Source organism: Mercenaria mercenaria, chromosome 3 (genome assembly GCF_021730395.1).
Source record: "Mercenaria mercenaria strain notata chromosome 3, MADL_Memer_1, whole genome shotgun sequence".
Classification (NCBI taxonomy): domain Eukaryota; kingdom Metazoa; phylum Mollusca; class Bivalvia; order Venerida; family Veneridae; genus Mercenaria; species Mercenaria mercenaria.
This window is the reverse complement of record NC_069363.1, coordinates 102,769,162-102,787,755: the sequence shown is the minus strand read 5'-3', so window position 1 is coordinate 102,787,755 and position 18,594 is coordinate 102,769,162. Positions and strand designations below refer to the sequence as shown.

General features: G+C 34.6%; 1 protein-coding gene across 1 annotated transcript in view; it reads right to left on the bottom strand.

The window, feature by feature from the left end:
- Positions 1 to 7,994: 7,994 nt before the first annotated feature.
- The window catches only part of LOC128556010 (fibropellin-1-like), a 72,384-nt gene continuing 61,784 nt past the window's right edge, over positions 7,995 to 18,594 (bottom strand). The window contains exons 29-38 of the mRNA XM_053539892.1: positions 18,130 to 18,243; positions 17,626 to 17,739; positions 17,072 to 17,185; positions 16,550 to 16,663; positions 15,835 to 15,948; positions 14,894 to 15,007; positions 13,875 to 13,988; positions 12,473 to 12,634; positions 11,189 to 11,246; positions 7,995 to 10,940 (exon numbers count right to left, since the gene is read on the bottom strand). Coding sequence (XP_053395867.1) covers positions 10,817 to 10,940; positions 11,189 to 11,246; positions 12,473 to 12,634; positions 13,875 to 13,988; positions 14,894 to 15,007; positions 15,835 to 15,948; positions 16,550 to 16,663; positions 17,072 to 17,185; positions 17,626 to 17,739; positions 18,130 to 18,243 — 1,142 coding nt within the window. The 3' untranslated portion in view covers positions 7,995 to 10,816. The remainder of the gene's footprint in view (positions 10,941 to 11,188; positions 11,247 to 12,472; positions 12,635 to 13,874; positions 13,989 to 14,893; positions 15,008 to 15,834; positions 15,949 to 16,549; positions 16,664 to 17,071; positions 17,186 to 17,625; positions 17,740 to 18,129; positions 18,244 to 18,594) is intronic.

The window sequence follows — 18,594 nt, the reverse complement described above, 5'->3', positions numbered from 1 at the left end:
ACGCGATTTTTATACAGACGTGAAGGTAATTAAGGATTCTCTGATCTTTGGCACAGGAGTTACGGTATTAGACCCGTAATAGAGTAAATCCTTTTTGAAGAGCATTTAATTCCTACCATAAACCTACTTTGTCTGCAATTTTCAGGGGTGGAGGGGGGGGGAGGAGGCGGGGGCGTCGGTTCAAGCCCCACTTGAACCATTTTTTTTCTCCTTATTTTCCTTTTTTCTGGTAAGTTTTTACTTCTTTCAAGACTTTTTATTGATTTATTGTAGAAAAGTGGAAACTTTTCATTTGATATGTGATTTCTTGCTGTTCAAAGTGAATTAACCTCTGAAACAGAAGGGGCAGAGTTAGACATCTTTAAAAAGTACTGAGTTACATCAGGAATAATGTATACAAAGAATGTGCAATAAGCACGCACGAGATGTAAGGTGTGATGCTACAAACAATTCAAATTTAAGCCGAGGACAAAAGATTTATATTGTAACAAACCCTAACAAATGAAAATTCTTTGAGCAAAGGTGATTATAGATAATTAGGAGGGAAAGAAAATAAAACAATTACATATTCACAAAACTTTATTTCTCATTGTAACGTCGAGGGCAATGTTTTTCACGTGTTCAATGGTTATACGAAAAAAACAAAACATGTAAAACAGTATTTAATTGTCAACATGATTAGAAAACTATTTAACAAATCTTGTGACAAAAGATTGATAAACATATCAAACCGCTAATTTTTTGGAAAGTCAGCTGACCAAAAGCATATTCAAACTACGAGAATATAACCATAATGTTATCAATACTTTTTGGAGAGGTCTATCAAGACCTCTCCATAGTGTTGGCTTTCAAACTAGGAGGATTTAGACTAATCTACTAATTTTACAGCGTTAGATTTCACTTTCTAGCGCAAATTACGGTGAGCCAGTCTAAAATGGCCCAATGCACTTGCGCACAAGTAAGTTTTGAAATCCTGTAAGACGAAAATAATTGTTCATTTAAAATAAAGAAATATAGTGTAACACTATTGTTACAAATGTTGGAAACGGTTCACTTATCAACAAAATAAATATATAGATATATTTTTACTATTCTTTGTTCGCAGTATTCAAAGATATGCATATGAATTGAATCACATTAAAATGTATTTCGTTGAATTAATTAATAAATTTATTGTTTAACTAGCGGGTTCGTTTGCCCCGTTCGGAAGATCTACCGGAATGAGAAGAGTTATTCCGAGCTCCGATAGTCGGAGATGTTAATCACGTGATCAAAACAAGGTGGCAATTCGACATATAAACTTTACAAACTGAATAACAAACTAGAACAAATAAAATATTCAGAATTTCCTTTTCAACTAGCACATTAACAATAGAATAATATAGATTAATCATGTTATGTAGGGAAATAGCTTGTATTACATTTTTAAATGAAATTCAGTAACTAGGAAATGCTTTGGCCTACAGTCGGATTGGCGGAGGTTGATCATAACCTGAAGATGACATCGAGTTTGAGCTCATTAGGTCATGGTCACAGTGACTATAACCCCTAATAGGACACAGTGACCTGTAACAGGGAAACTGTTTTTCGTCTATAGCACAACCTATCATATAACCAGAGATAAAGTTATCTATGTCCCAGAGACATAGTGATCTATGTCTCTGATATAACTTAAAAGGAGCAACACTGGACCTCTCCTAGGTTTCTTTTTTAAAAGAAGCCTACTTGTTATAGAATTTTATTTCATTTGGAGGGCAAATGCGTCAATAATTACAGGAAAGAGCTTCCATGCTAAGTAAAAGCAAGGAGTTTATCTACTCTAACGGATCAATAACTGCCGATATTTTGCGGTTTACCTACGGCAATGAAAAATTGATAATTTCGGCTGCTGTATAGTGCGTTGCGAATCCCTATCTATTTATGTCCCTGGTTACATGCGGTAAAAGTTTTCTTTTTCGCCTTCACTATTTAGACTACATATTGTGGGAGAAATGTAGGCAGGTTTTACTTCTGCCCCTAGGTTATTTTTGTTTTGAATGAAGTGAGCGAAGTTCAAAACAGACCCGAAGGATTCGACCTTAATTTTTCAATGTCGGAGTTAGAATTCTGTCTCATTAAATCCGTTTACTTGATGTACCCTAAAAAAATGATATTGACAGTTTTATTTTGTGATTTTTAATTGTTTACCAATAGTTTGATGTTTCTCTTATCAAAATTAATGGTATAATGAATTCTCTGCTAACGTTTTGGATAGTGGGTATGACTTTGAAATTTTTCTCTACTTGAGCTTGAGGAAATACAATAAATCATACAAAATTTATAAAAACAAGAGGGTCATGATGACCCTGGATCGCTGACCTGAGTAATATAAGCTACATGTTTCAAATGTCAAACTGATGATTTTTAGAAAAAAAATAAGATTTTCCGATGTACAATCAAGTAACCCCTGGGACGGGGCCAATTTTACCCCGGGGTTCATGATTTGAACAAAATTTGTAGAAGTCTACTAGGCAATGTAACATATCAAATATCTAAGATCTAGGCCTTCTGGTTTATTTCTAGCAAATTTATGAAGATTCCCTATGTACAATCAAGTAACCCCTGGGCCTGGGCCAGTTTGACCCTGGGGGATCAAGACTTGAACAAATTTTGTAGAGGTCCACTAGGCAATGCTACATGTCAAATATCTAAGCTCTAGGCCTTCTGGTTTATTTTTAGAAGATTTTGAAGATTTTTCTATCTACAATCAAGTAACCCTGTGGGGCGGGGTCAATTTGACCCCGGGGGTCATGATTTGAACAAATTTTGTAGAAGTCTACTAGGCAATGCTACATGTCAAATATCTAAGCTCTAGGCCTTCTGGTTTATTTTTGGATTTTTTTTGAAGATTTTCCTATGTAAAATCAAGTGACCCCTGGGGCGGGGTCATAATTTGAACAAATTTTGTAGTGGTCTACTAGGAAATGCTACATGTGAAATATCTAAGCTCTAGGTCTTCTGGTTTATTTTTAGAAAACTTTTGAAGATTTTCCTATGTAAAATCAAGTGACCCCTGGGGCGGGGTCATGATTTGAACAAATTTTGTAGAAGTCTACTAGGCAATGCTACATGTCAAATATCTAAGCTCTAGGCCTTCTGGTTTATTTTTAGAAAATTTTGAAGTTTTTTCTATGTACAATCAAGTAACCCCATGGGGCGGGGTCAATTTGACCCGGGGGTCATGATTTGAACAAATTTTGTAGAGGTCTACCAGGCAATGCTACATGTGAAATATCTAAGCTCTAGGCCTTCTGGTTTATTTTTAGAAATTTTTTGAAGATTTTCCTATGTAAAATCAAGTGACCCCTGGGGCGGGGCCAATTTTACCCCGGGGGTCATGATTTGAACAAAGTTTGTAGAAGTCTACTAGGCAATGCTACATATGAAATATCTAAGATCTAAGCATTCTGGTTTATTTTTAGCAAATAAATGAAGATTTCCTATGTACAATCAAGTAACCCTGGGGCTGGGTCAATTTGACCCTGGAGGGGGTTGGGGGGTCAAGATTTGAAAAAAAATTTGTAAAGGTCCACAAGGCAATGCTACATGTCAAATATCTAAACTCTAGGCCTTCTGGTTTATTTTTAGAAAAATTTTCTATGTCAAATCAAGTAACCCCATGGGGCGGGGTCAATTTGACCCCGGGGGTCATAATTTGAACAAATTTGTAGAAGTCTACTAGGCAATGCTACATGTCAAATATCTAAGATCTAGGCCTTCTGGTTTATTTTTAGAATTGTTTTGAAGATTTTTCTATGTAAAATAAAGTGACCCCTGAGGCGGGGTCAATTTTGACCCCGGGGGTCATGATTTGAACAAATTTTGTAGAGGTTCACTAGGCAATGCTACCTGTCAAATATCTAAGCTCTAGACCTTCTGGTTTATTTTTAGAAAGTTTTTGAAGATTTTCCTATGTAAAATCAAGTGACCCCTGGGGCGGGGTCAATTTTGACCCGGGGGTCATGATTTGAACACATTTTGTAGAGGTCTGCCAGGCAATGCTACATGTCAAATATCTAAGCTCTAGACCTTCTGGGTTTTTTTTTTTTTTTTAATTTGAAGATTTTCCTATAGAAATCTATGTAAAATCAAGTGACCCCGGGGTCATGATTTGAACAACTTTAGTAGAGGTCTAATAGGCAATGCTACATTTCAAATATCTAAGCTCTAGGGCTTCTGGTTTTTGAGAAGAAGATTTTTTAAGATTTTCCTATGTAAAATCAAGTGACCCCTGGGGCAGGGTCAATTTTGACCTCGGGATCATGATTGAACAAATTTGATAGAGGTCCACTAGGCAATGCTTCACACCAAATATCTAAGCCCTAGGCTTCTGGTTTTTGAGAAGAAGATTTTTAAAGTTTTTCCTTTCGGTTGCCATGGCAACCAGAGTTCTGCATAGAATTCAATTCTTTGAATACTTTTTGTAGAGCTTCACCCAAGGAACATTCCTGTGAAGTTTGGATGAAATTGGCTTAGCGGTTTATGAGGAGATGTCGTTTAAATAAAAGTTTACGGACAACGGACGACGGACGCCGGACAGTGAGTGATCAGAATAGCTCACCCTGATCCATTTGGCTCTGGTGAGCTAAAAAAACGCATGGTAAAAGTTGTTTAAAAATTGCAACACAGTGCGAAACACGGTCAACTTTAAGAATATACCAAGCAAATGCCATTTTTTAAATATTACTATTAGGGGTCTTATACCTTAATCAAAGGTTATGTTGCATCATGAACAAATTTGCAATGATTTCCGATTTCAAGGTGATTATCAGCCGGACAGAATTCTGCCCTGTTAGGACAGCATTTACCCAGTTGTCTGAGTTAAGAGATAAGAGATAATATAAATCTTATAGTAGAGATATTTGTTTTGAAGGACTCATGCCAGTCTCGCGTTTCCCTTGTTGTTGTGTCTTCTGCAAATGCATTGAGAACCTTTTGGGTTCTTCAGGATACTTTTTACATTAATATACAGGAGCCTTTTTGTTTTTACAAAACGTGTCTTCTGTTGTTATTGCGTGAGTTAGGAAATCACCTGGCGGGGATAATTTTTATTTACACTCCTCTGTGACTTTGGAACTTGGCGAGGGTAAGAGTGAAGAAGGGTGCACCATAAATCGGTCTCAGATCCCCAGTGGTGGTTTTGCCACTGATCGTTGCAAGGTGGTGCCCCACTATGTTCTTTTTTTTTTTTTTTGTTCGTTTGTGTGCATGTTGGTCGCGTGGACGTCCGCGTGCTTGAAGGCCGCGTGTTTGGAACGTAGCTTTACCTGTTGGAAATTTATCCTTGCTTTTTTATTACTAAAGGGCCGGAGTCACCAGTATTAAGCAACTGATTGATTTATTTTAACACTAATTTTGTGAACAAATGTGTCAGAGAATAATGGATTTGAGAATGAAATAAAGAAAGTCTGAAACCAGGATAAGCAGTCACAAGCATAGAGAACACTAAGTATTTCATGTATTTCACAAATAATGTGTATTTACTTTATTAGTTAAAATGTACAGTTTATAGTACTCATATTAATCAACAGTTTAAAGCAAATCATAGGAACAGTGCTTATCGTTTTTAACAAATAAAAACAACTGAAACAACAACAAAACAAACAAGAGAAAAAACATACACCCTATCTTTAGGAGCAAAGCATCGCTAGCCTAGTGGTAGAGCGTCCGCTTCGAGTGCGGGACGTCAAGGGTTCGATCCCCGGCCGCGTCATACCAAAGACGTAAAAAATGGTACTAGTAGCTTCCTCGCTTGGCGCTCAGCATTAGGAGGGTAGTGCTAGGATTGGTCGGCCTGGTGTCAGTATAATGTGACTGGGTGGGGTATCATGTCCCGTATCTACTAATATTATCATGATTTCACTGAAAATCTTTGTTTTTATGTATTCACTCTTTCTTGTACTTGTAATATGAAAAAGGCAAAGCCTCTGAGCGAGCGTAGCTTAAACGACAAAGAAACTATTCACTGCTTAAAACAATTCCGAGAACCTATTCACTTGAAAAGAAACAAAAATTTAGTGTCATTATACCTGTAACAGCGAATATCATACGTTGCAAAATTTATGGAAAGCCGGTATCACGGTGACGTCATTACCTGTTTGCGGCGTTCATATGGCTTTATGCTTATTTATGACATTTTATTCCATTTTCTGGCCAATGCTTGATCTTTTAAAAAAATATCATATTTTTTTCTACCAACTGGAAATCTTTCTTGCATTATTTTTGAGTGATGGATAATATTCAGCAATCAAATGAAGTTTTGTATTCACTGCCAACAAAGCATTTCCTGTGAGCACCTGACCTCTAGGGACACGCACTTCATAAAATAAAAGCAAAATTGAAATTATTTCCATAACATAACTTTTTTAAAATTAAAAACACCTAATGAACATAGAGATTGTAACTCAAATATAAAATTAAGAAAAAAAAAACAACAACAATTTTCCCGACTTTGACGGAAGTAGAACAAAATGGCGGCGCCCAGACGAGAGGAAAATTTTTCAGCTACATCACTTTGCCCCATTCGGCACACCTTTGTTATATTCGCCTACACATTGCCGTAAGGCGAGCTACGCTCGCTATTATTAAATTTCGATTACAATTGCTCAAGGTATGTCTCTCGAAATATATTCAGTTTAACACTGGCAAATGTTTACGTTTGTTTCACTTCATGTATATCTATATTCACACAGTTATAGAGCCATGCATCGGAAATTAGGTCCACAACAAAAAGAACCTGTAACGGAAAATATTATAGACAGGTTGCTTAAAAACAGTCTAAATTATTTTATCATATCACGGTCCGGCTAGCAGGGGGGTCTAGTCTAAAACTTTGGCTATAAATTATGAAATTGACCAGCATAACTTACACCGTCATGCAGCAGCTGTAAAATTTTATTTGCCTCTTTACAAACATTTGTTACAAGACATTACGTATCCATAATGACGTGTTGCTTAATTTGATGCTTTGGTTGAGTTTTCTGTAATGCAGAAGTAATTGTATGGTTTAAACTGAATCTGAAAAGCTTAAATATTCAATATTTGAATATATTCTTAAAATCAAAAGATATTTTCTAGAAATATTGTCGAGTAAATTAATTTTGTAATGCTATCCAGTGCAAATTTGTGTCACATGTTGAAAGCCCTACTTTCATTTACATATATAATGTCACTTAACAATTACCTTTATTGAAAATATTAGTTAGTCTACTATGTGTTATTGTCATCGTATAACAGACTCGCAACATATATATGCTCTTTGCACATCCAATAGAGAAGAACATCATCGTCAAATATATCACATGTCAATGAAAGGTCATATTTTTGTCTCCTGAACAATGTGTATTTTATACTGCTTCGCATCAGGAAAAAACATCCAGGAGGACAGGGTTAAAACGAAACGTTAAACATATATCCAGTGTAAATTAATCATTACAGTGAAATTTGACATGACTTGTACTCATTTGTACGTAAATAAAAAATAGGAAAGGTCAAAAGTGTGCACAATGTCACCGCGATTCATTCATTTTGTGTATTTTCCATTAGAATTATTTCCCTTCTGCGTGAACAATGTTTCGTTGATATTTCTTTGTCTATGTTTGCATCTATTCCCTTCAATTTACATAGAACTATTTCTAAATTGTTTTAAGCTTGCTAAAAGTGAACAAGAAATGGCCGAAAAGAAAGATTTACTTCTGTCTAAGAAAAGAGAAGTAATTCTGATTCATCTTATTAAATATTATACAGTATTCACTATTGTACAGCTTTTACTGAAAAGACACAACTTTAAAATAGTTTTCACTCTTTAGTGTGACTCATCTCACCTTTTTTCCTTAAAAGTTTGAAAAAAGGTATTCTTAGACTGCTGAATTTTGTGGGTGACATTCTACAATCCTTGAGAAATATAAGATAAACAAGATCATGTCACCAAATAATAAATGTTAATAACAAGTTGGCAAAGTTAACATTTGTTTATTAGTTTTCAGAGATACAATTTTCCAGACAAAGGTTGAATACCTTTTTCTGCCAACTAAATGACTGTAAAATTTACCATTGAAACTTAGATAACCGACAAATACAAAAACAATATATCTTAATGAAACTGATGTAGGTGATTGAAATTTGTAACAAAAATGCTACGAAATAGCATAGGTATATTGCTGTACATAAAATGATGAATAATTTCTGCTGATAGCTAATTGTTTTGCCTATACATATATGAGCCGCGCCATGTGAAAAACATAGTGGCTTTGCGACCAGCATGGATCCAGACCAGCTTGCGCATCCGCGCAGTCTGGTCAGGATCCATGCTGTTCGCTAACGGTTTCTCTAATTGCTATAGGCTTTGAAAGCGAACAGCATGGATCCTGACCAGACTGCGCGAATGAAGGGCGTAGGTAGAACTCGTGTGTAATAAGAGTATGTTAACTCTAGTTGAACTCTACCTTAACTCAACTCGCGAAAGTTTTTTGGTAGGTGTATTCAATATAGCTGCGATGTTTCAACTCGTATAAGTTTCAGGAACCCAAATGTTGATGGTTTATTAATATAACGTTTCGATAACAGAAACATGAAAATTTAAATTAGGTCTTACATCAAATAAAATATATCTACTGTATACTATCCCGGGAACTGGACAACACCGACATGCCTGCCATAACGAATTATTTTTTTCAGCCTAACATTATCCCCTTATCCCTTACACCAAGCAAAAACTGAAGCGATAAAACGTTTCAGAAACCTGAAAACACATTTCAAATTAATTCAAATAAAATCTATGCCCCACTATCTACTAACCCGGGTACAGGACAAGGCCAGTCATCTTGCCTAACGTTGTTTTAATAGCAACATGCCTGCCAGAACGTTTCAGACTTATCCCCTTTATACCAAGCAAAACAAGCGATAAAAGGGCATGATCTGGCTGTCATGAAAAATCATATTTTTTCATAAATCTTGTTTGGTGGCACTTGAAAGCAAGCCTGGCTTGAAATCATGGACAACATTAACTTTATATGAATAAACAGAGTTCAGCGTTTAAGACAAGGGATGTGAGGGATGCTGAACAAGTAAAGCCTCTCATGACCAGACCAAGTCAAACCATTCTTGATTTTATTTTGCTTGGATGCCTCTAAAGACTTTTTTGTAATTTAGCATAAACCTCTGGCAAACTTCAGCGTTAACAATATTTCCAATGCATGTAGACAAAATATAGCGATGCCTCTCGTTTATCAGAATAAATAATTGCGATAACATATCAAAACATATGATAAACCTAAGTGATGAACAGAACCTGTGCATGTATATACATAAGCATTTACAATATTAAATGACAGTACAATAGGCATAACATAATATAAACTGAAATCATGTTTTTCAAAACAGACACAATAGCATAAGTTTAGAACAAGCATTATATTGCATGACATTGTAAGACAAAATTTCAAACAAAGCATAGTTATAATGAAGTGAGCTGAATTATTAATATGTTTTCGCTAGAGATCTATATTTCCAGTATATTTTTGTCATAGTGTGATCTTTATACGAGCTAGACGCACTCATTATTGATGTTATATCTCTATCAATTAATTCTCTAAACCAACTGTTTAACATTTTGTACATAAATATATATACTAAAGACAGATTGCAACGAATAATATTGAAATATAAAAAATATGCAGTCAATGGTCCTTTAAATTTGTAAATCGACCACAAAATCATGAACTTGTTTACTACATTTATGCCAAAAAGGGGCTTAACTTTCTTTTGATCAAGTTCAACTAGACTGACTTGTTTGTTGTTTGTTTATTGTATGTGCAAGGATTCCCAGATTGTAGCATGCTTGATAATTGTACTGAGATACCTTACGTGTTGTCTAGGAGCACGGATCGCCACGATTGGTGCTCGTAATGTTTAAACATTGATTGTTAAACTTTTATATTTTTCTACAAAGTAGCCAGTAAAACACGATATACACCATATATCGCACACGGGAAGAAAAAAAAAGATGAATCTTTAAGTAATTGATTAATTTGGTATAAATGATTTTCCTAAATAAAACTAACCTGTTGATTGTTCGACATAAACTGACAGGGCAATCGTTTTAGTGTTAATTTCATAAATTGCCAAGAACAATACGACTGTCACATCATGATCATTTAGATTCCCAGACCAACGTTAAACCTTTGCAATTACATGAATAGCAAGAACGTCTATCATTCAATGTCTGAAATATATAAAAGGGGTGTTCAAGGAGGTGTAATGCGTCTGGCCTAATCTAAACGCTAAACTTGGTAACAATGTTAATTCTCGAACTAATAATAGGGCGAACGAACATGTATAAAGCAAACCAGTAGTTTCATACTGCTATCACTAGTGCGTAATTTCTTAATTCTATGAAAATGTAAAGCCAAATATACAAATACGCAACAATGTATTGGCATTTGTGAGCGGATAAAACAAAAATTAGGACAAGTCAGCACAATAACGTAACTAACATTTCATGTAAATGTTTTTTAAACGATACAATAATGGTTAATAAGAGTACCTTTAAATAACAAAACATTAAAGATATAAATAGTATAAGTGATGAAAAGAAAGAATAGAGAAATAATAATATATATAAAAATACGATAGCAAATCAGCAACTCTAAATAGACTGTCAATAAAGATTTAGTTCAAACTATAGTAAGGAAATAATATTAATTCTGGTGTTTATCTATTGTCTTTCACTGAGAAACCTGCTGTAATCTGTTCCTGACTACGTCCTTTCGCATTTAGGTTACTCACATGACATTTCTTTGGAGTCACTATTCCCTTTAGATGTGCTAAATGTTGTGGGCTCCTCTATTTCGGCTTCTTCAGAGAGATACGTGTCGTTACCGAAATACAACGGATTCTCGTGTCTGAAAATAAGAAATATTTTTCAACGTGTTTAAGTACACACTCGAAATTCAGATATATTAATGGGGACAAAATGGTAAGTGCAATTTGCTTAAAAATACGGTTAATTGTTCTTGGTGAATTAAATTGTAAACTTGTACTAACATTGGAAATGATATATACGTTCATATAAGTCCGTAGCATGATCTACAGAACACGGGCAGCAAAAAAGAGTTTTTAATTAAAAAGTCCAAATGTAACAACAACTTACGCTTGAGTCGATGGTACAGCAAAGGATTCTCCAGAAGGGCATTGTTGTGCTGAGTGACCTTTTAAAATGAAAATAATTAACTGTACTAATGATTTGGATAACAGATCGTTTGAGCTGAGCGATGTAAACACGTTCATTTTTTGACACTTTAAATCGGTAGAAAACGGATATCGTTTGTCAGCAAATAATATTAATAATGTTATTGACTCACTCGTATAAAAACTAAACATTTGTATCGATCTGACAAGTTATTCTAAATCATTAATAGAGATCAGCAACTTCAACTGTGTCCATAGTACATAAATATATCATCCTTAGACAACTTACAGTTTTCTCATATTATATCCTCAGGTTTTAAAACGTTAGTGCACTTTGTTAAATCAGTTTATTAGTATGCAGTATCAGCCTTTCAAAGCACTTAACTTTAAAACATTATGCAAATAGATTACATCTGTATAGAATACCATTGAAATGCAAGCCATTCTAACATATCAAGTGAGTTGTGTATGTTGCAGCGGTATAATTTGTTAGTTTGTTAAAGGTTTTAGCGCCATTTTCAACAATATTTTAGACATGTAACGACGGGCTGTTAACCTAACCGGTGTTTCTGGATTCTGTACCAATACAAACCTATTCTCCGCAAGAAAATGCAAACTTCCCAACATGAAAACAGCGTTTGAGGACGAATGATTTCAGACACAATGTCTTTTATCAAAAAATCACGAAGAAGTAAAATAGAGAAAAGTGGACACTTTACAGGTCGCTCAACACAACCAAAACGAAAATTTTGCAGGCTCGGTTTGATTGAGCCTGTACATGGACGGTAGTGGAAATGCATGCTACCGTCCACACCCTCTAGCCGCGGGTTGAGCAGAACTCAACATTTACGCATGCTAAAAGTACAAAAAGCATTTAGAGATCCGCAGATGTATTCAAACGACTTGCCCGAACATCGCACTCAAGAACTCGCAATCCGTAAATGTGCACTCTTACTGACCTTAGCGAACAACATAACAATTAAAGTAAAGAAGCTACTAGTCGTTTGACTAATATGCCTATTAAAGCAGTGCTTTGAAAGACGAAGAACCACGCCCAAAGGAGAAAAGTAGTAAACATTCCTTCGAACTGACAGAAAAATAATCAGACTGATTAGTTTAAAAACTCTTTTGTTACATCCATAGTAAATGTTGGATATCTTTATGATTAGAAGGGGGAAAAATAAATTGGTCATATTTTGATCGGAAGTAACACAGAATTAACACACAAAATACGACTTAACTTTACCATTTCGATTAAACACGGAAAGTCCTCTCCATTTCATGATCACAACAACTCCGACAATAAGAATGACGGCTGCAAGAACTACTCCAATCATCAACCAAATGACAGAAAAATTACTGTCTGTTGTAGATTCTGGCTTACTATCCGAAGCGCTTATAATTGTTACTGGAAAGAAAAACACTACATTTAAGAGGCATGACGAGGTTTTACTCTGTTGTCATTTTATCAATCAGCATGGCTAAAAGTATGATGAACACAAACTGTCTTGGACTAGTTTCTTAAGATACGATATTGTATGACATGTATCAGATGTTGCCGTTTATTTTTTTTAAAAAAAGAAATTTTTTTTGAATAGACGGCGTCTTAAAATGGCACCAGTAACATCAGACCTTGCTATGAAATGCCCATCGCTAAACTTAAATAAAAATTGTTCTAATCTCAAATTAAAACTGTTGACTCCGATTGTTTGAGAAATAATAAGTTCCCATTCGTGTTTTATCGTAGAATATCCCGTGTTTTGAGTTCTTATGCCTAAGAGTATATTACGAAGGCCGTAGATATTGCAAAAGTACGCTAAACACGCATAATTTCATACAACTCTTTGGGAACTTATTTCACTAATTACCTGGTAGAATAGTGTAGGTACTTGGCCGACCAATCAATAACTCTAGTGTGACAAAATAATTTAAACAGTATTTATTCTGTGGGATGTATCACAGATGTTCTCCGGACCGTTAAGGTGGGGATTAACCAAATCGTCCGGGACCGTTTGCATGCTGTGATGCATTTCAGAGGTATCATACTGGTTAATTCTGTCTGTTTAAATTGTTATATATATTTTGATCCATTCTGTTCTAATTTGTAACTTAAATAGATCGCTGTTGTACTTTTCATATTTTGATCGCACTTACCGTTTCTTATAAAGTATATTACAAATTGTGATTCAATATTTTATACCTTGTGTATATCTAACTATTTGTTGTTGTTGTTATAAGTAGGAGTTTAATTTGCTTAATTTTAAATTAAAATGCTATGTATTTTATTACCGAACTGAAATTCAAATTCAATCTATAATAGTTTTATTACCTTTTTGTTATTGAACATTATATAGGTGTTTTTCTGTAAAGCACTTTTGAACGTATTGTTATATGAAGATATGGTATATAATAAAATCAATATTAATAATAATAATAATAAAAGGTATATAGTTTCTATGTGAGACAGCAATCTAGCTGACTAAGGAAGATCGATGTGGCTACCTAGGTGCATGCTAGTGTTTGAGACATAGCGGTCTACTGCCACAATGAAAGATAATTGTGTCGGTGTACTTATATAATCGACAAAAACAAACTTCACTACTAATATTATTAGATAGCAAAGTTAAAAGAGTAAAATCTCGCATTACCGTTCTGACAGTTGACACCGTAGAAACCCGTCAAACACGTGCAGTTGTAAAAGTTAACTCCGTCAGAGCAATTTCCGTCATTGCGACATGGGTTTGAGCTGCAGTCGTCGATGTCTGTAGATTTTTTTTGTAAATATATAACACATTTCTTGACATGTTATAATACAGAACAGAAGAAAAACATATTCTATTACAAACTGTACAGTTTTATGGTATCATTATGAAATTTAATCACAATTTAAACAAAGCATATGTGCTGAAACTATTCATATGTATAACTTGGTTATTTTAATAAAAGGCATACCTTTATAAATTTGACTTGTTTCCTTCATACCACACTACATTTGTAGAACTTTACGTGTTAAATTAAAAAAAAAAAAATCAACCGTGAAGTCAGTAACCCACAGTAGCCGTTTTGCACGAAGTGCAAGTACGATTATCATTAACGATTTTCTTCGTAAAATTTTATTTTCATTGGAAACATCAATGATTGACTCACTCGGACACAGAATGAAGTTTAAAAACAATGTTAGTTGCATGGCATGACAGAATAAAATTCTGCGCGGGCTCACAACTGAGGTGTTACAATTAAAAAGAGGAACAAAGATGTAGCAAGATTTTCGTGCAAAACGGCTACTCTGGGACTACTGACTTCACGGTTGATCGATTGTTTAAATTTAACACACTTCAAGTGTAATGTGGTTTGACAAAACAGTTTTATTTCATAATAATATCAAGTTAATCTAATTTATTTGCAATATCTGCTTGGTATGATATCAATTAAGTTCAGGGAAAGTTTTAAATGATTTTCTGAGCTGACTGTAACAAAACACCTTACTTTTACTTTCATATTTTATTGCAATATGTAGAGCTATTTCTGCGGAGGAAATAGTTATGGTCTTATCTGAAATTTTGTGTAGCGTCCTTAAAATTTGACGTTTGATCAAAATGTTTGCTGGGCATGTATGAAATATTAATACATTTTATTGATTACAGTAACTTTAACTTGCAGTTAATACCATTTTGACATCTTTCGCCATCAAAACCTGCCATGCATGTACATGTGTAACCATTGACCCTGTCTTTGCATGTCCCGTTGTTCTGACATGGCCGAGGCACGCATTCATCTATGTCTGCAAGGAAAATACAAAGCTGATGGCGATATATAACTATAAAATAAGCATACATGATATGTATCACTGAAGCGTGTCTGAATACAAAATGTGTACTTGATTTTTGTAGTGTTAGCGAAATGACATGGCACTCGTATGATTTTTAAATGAACTACATCTGTAAAACGAAAGGAAAATATAGTAGCATCTATATAGTATGTTTGGCCTTCAACAGCAAACATTAAACAACATAAAACGTACATGACAATAATCAGCTGGTAATCTGTACAGCGTCATATCCTCGATTTAATAGAATTACAAATGTATTTATATCGTCTGGATCCATATACATCAAAACGTATTTAATTTGCCATTTCTTTCCGGCAGAAATGCTCAACATGTTTTATTCATTTTTTATAAAAACTAGTAAATTTCAAATGGCAGCAGCACTCATAAGGACCAAGAAAATATTTTCTTTCAAACAAACACTCAATAAACGAATCAAGTCAAAATGAGACACAAGATTGCAGTGGTGGTGTCGAACCTTAGTTATCATGATTAATTTATATTGCGATCATTTCATGATAAAAATACCATATCTCAAGCATAGAGTATCATGTTATTTCAGCAAACAAAAAGCGTTTAACTAAATGGAAAATGCTTTACTACAGGGCGTTGTTATACGCACAATTTTTATCAAGATGGCTTTAGTAACTGCAGAGTTAATGCCTTTTAGTTGTTTTAAAATTCACGAATTCCCTCCAAAATTCATTAATGGACCTTTTTGCAAAAATGTTTTGGGCGTATATTAAAACATCCTTTTAAATACTATAACTAGAAGTTTATACCGTTTTGACAATTTTCACCATCATAACCAGCCGTACATGTACATGTGTATCCATTCACTCTGTCTATGCATGTTCCGTTGTTCTGACATGGCATAGGCGCACATTCATCTATGTCTGAAAGAAACTTACAAAGCTGATGGCTGGTGATCAAACAGATATGTAAATATAAAATATGCATATATGATATGTGACATTGGAGCGTGTCTGGTGTTAAAAGAATGACACAATTGTGTATTTGATTTGGTAGTGTAATGTAAATTAGCAGCATGATATGGTACTTTTGTATGTTGTGGAAGAACGAATAGCCGTTCGCTAGAGGTTAAGGTCGCTGATTTGAAGTCACTTGCCCCTCATCAATTTGGGTTCAAGCCTCACTTTGGGCGTTGAGTTCTTCGTGTGAGGAAGCCATCTAGCTGTCTACCGAAGGTCGGTGGTTCTACCCAGGTGCCTGATCGTGATGAAATAATGTACGGAGCGGCATCTTGGGTCTTCTTTATCTCTCAAAGCTGGAGAGTCGCCAGATGATCTATTATTGTGTGGCTGCGACGTTATATCCAACAAAACAATACTGTTCAATATTTTACATATTTATTATTTCACAAATGAAACAGTTCGGTAAAATGAAAACAATCCAGACTTTTAAAAATCATACACACACAAACATGCCATTTGTATTTTGTGTATAATATATATGAAAATTGTTCTAGAAGTTTACAAGTTTCGCAGTTTACACCGGTAAATCCGTGTACACAAGCACATTGATACCCATTTATATTGTCTTTGCAGCTGGCGTCATTATTGCAAGGTGTTGAAGCACATTCATTTATATCTATAAAGCAAAAAATGTCTTCTAGCCAACATTTATTGTAGCTAATCTGTATAGTTGAGATCATAAAGGATAAATGTCCATTTTGCTGTTTCACATGTCAAATTTTCAGCCGTTACTATATACCTGTATACCTAAAATGCACCACAAAACGGAGGCGCCTTCACCCTATAATGCTATTTGAAAAACAAGACTATAGTAGTTTTAATATTTCTTGTGGATAACTTTTTCAAATTTTACAATATTCTTAAAATAACACATAGCAATGACCACTGAAGTAAAAATTGATTGATTTTGATTTTTGTACAACAATTAGAATTATGCAAAACTGGTTGATTGTAAATTTATACTCATATTTATTTTTACTCATGCAAAAAGAAAGGTGAAAAATGATTTTTAAAGCAAAAGTACCGAATTCACAGTTAGCACCAGTATATCCGTGTACACAAATACATGTGTATCCATTAAAATTGTCTGTGCAGTTGGCGTCGTTTTGACAGGGTGATGACGCACATTCATCTGTATCTAGAAAAAAGACATAATGTAAGTGTTTCTTTTCTATGTTTGAGAACCTGTGTGGTTTGTAAGTATATTATTACTCGAAGAAGGTGCGCAATAATTTGATGCAGCCGTAACTGCAAAATCAAATGAGAAACATGAACTTAATTCTAAAACTCAAACTTTCACCAACTAATTCCTCACAAAGAACGTATGGCAAAGCGAGTAATAGTCCACTTATTGATTTTTACCTTACTTACAGCTTTTGTGTTAGTTTGTACATTTTACAATCATTTTGTAACAATACATGGCAGTCACATCTTCAATTCCAGTATATTCCAGTGTTTGAAATTGTTCCACAACAGTGACATATTAACACGGGTAAGAAACGATAAATAAACCAACTAAACAGCAATAATCTTAAGCAGGAATACTCAGCTTGGACATGTTTTATCTGTACAATTTACCTATTTCGCAGTTAACGCCAGTGTATCCGGACACACATACGCATTGGTATCCGTTGATATTGTCTGTACAATTGCCATTGTTTCGGCAAGGTGATGAAAAACATTCATTCATGTCTAAAAATAAATAAGGACATATCAGACTGCGTTTTTACTTTAATACCTAAGTGAAGAGGGTCTTAATTGCTTAATATTCTTGATTTCTATACGCTATTTCTACAGGGTATTTTTTGTCTGTCTGTGCATGTTTCCGTTCGTATGAAGAAATATCAAACTCAAGAGAATCGCACTTTGTTTTAATTACTGACACACGTCAGCTGAGCAAAACTTATTGCATAACAGATACATTGTAAATGCAGTAGCACACAGCGTAGTCCTGAAACATAACGCAAACATACCAAAATATTGCTAGATACTCGTATTCTAAGAACATTCCTTACGTAAGGTCTACTCATTCCCACACATACTGCAAAGAACTTTTAACTGGAATATATCACAATGAAATACCTAAATCACAGTTGGTCCCATTATATCCAGCTGTGCATTCACAAATGTAACTGTTGACACTGTCAGTGCAGGTTCCGTCATTTTTGCAAGGTGTAGATTTGCATTCATCAATATCTTTAAAAGCCAAATAGATCCAGATATCTTAAATGTTGTCTTAGTAAAACAATATTTATGAACGTCGACATGAAATTCAATCACAATATTATTCACATGTAAGATGCACAAAACAAGGACAGTCGTTAAACAGAAGAACTACGTTTGACGAACGCAGCCCTCTCAGACTGAATTCAATTTATATATTGATGTTAGCTTCAAACGCATATACATGAAATAAAGAAACAAAGCGAAACCTGTAGTCAACTAAGACAAAGCAAACAAATAAACGAGCACGCACAGTGAAGCAACTGTGGAACTGTTCGAGGCAAAACACCACTAGGGGTTTAAACCTGAAACTTGTGCACCAAA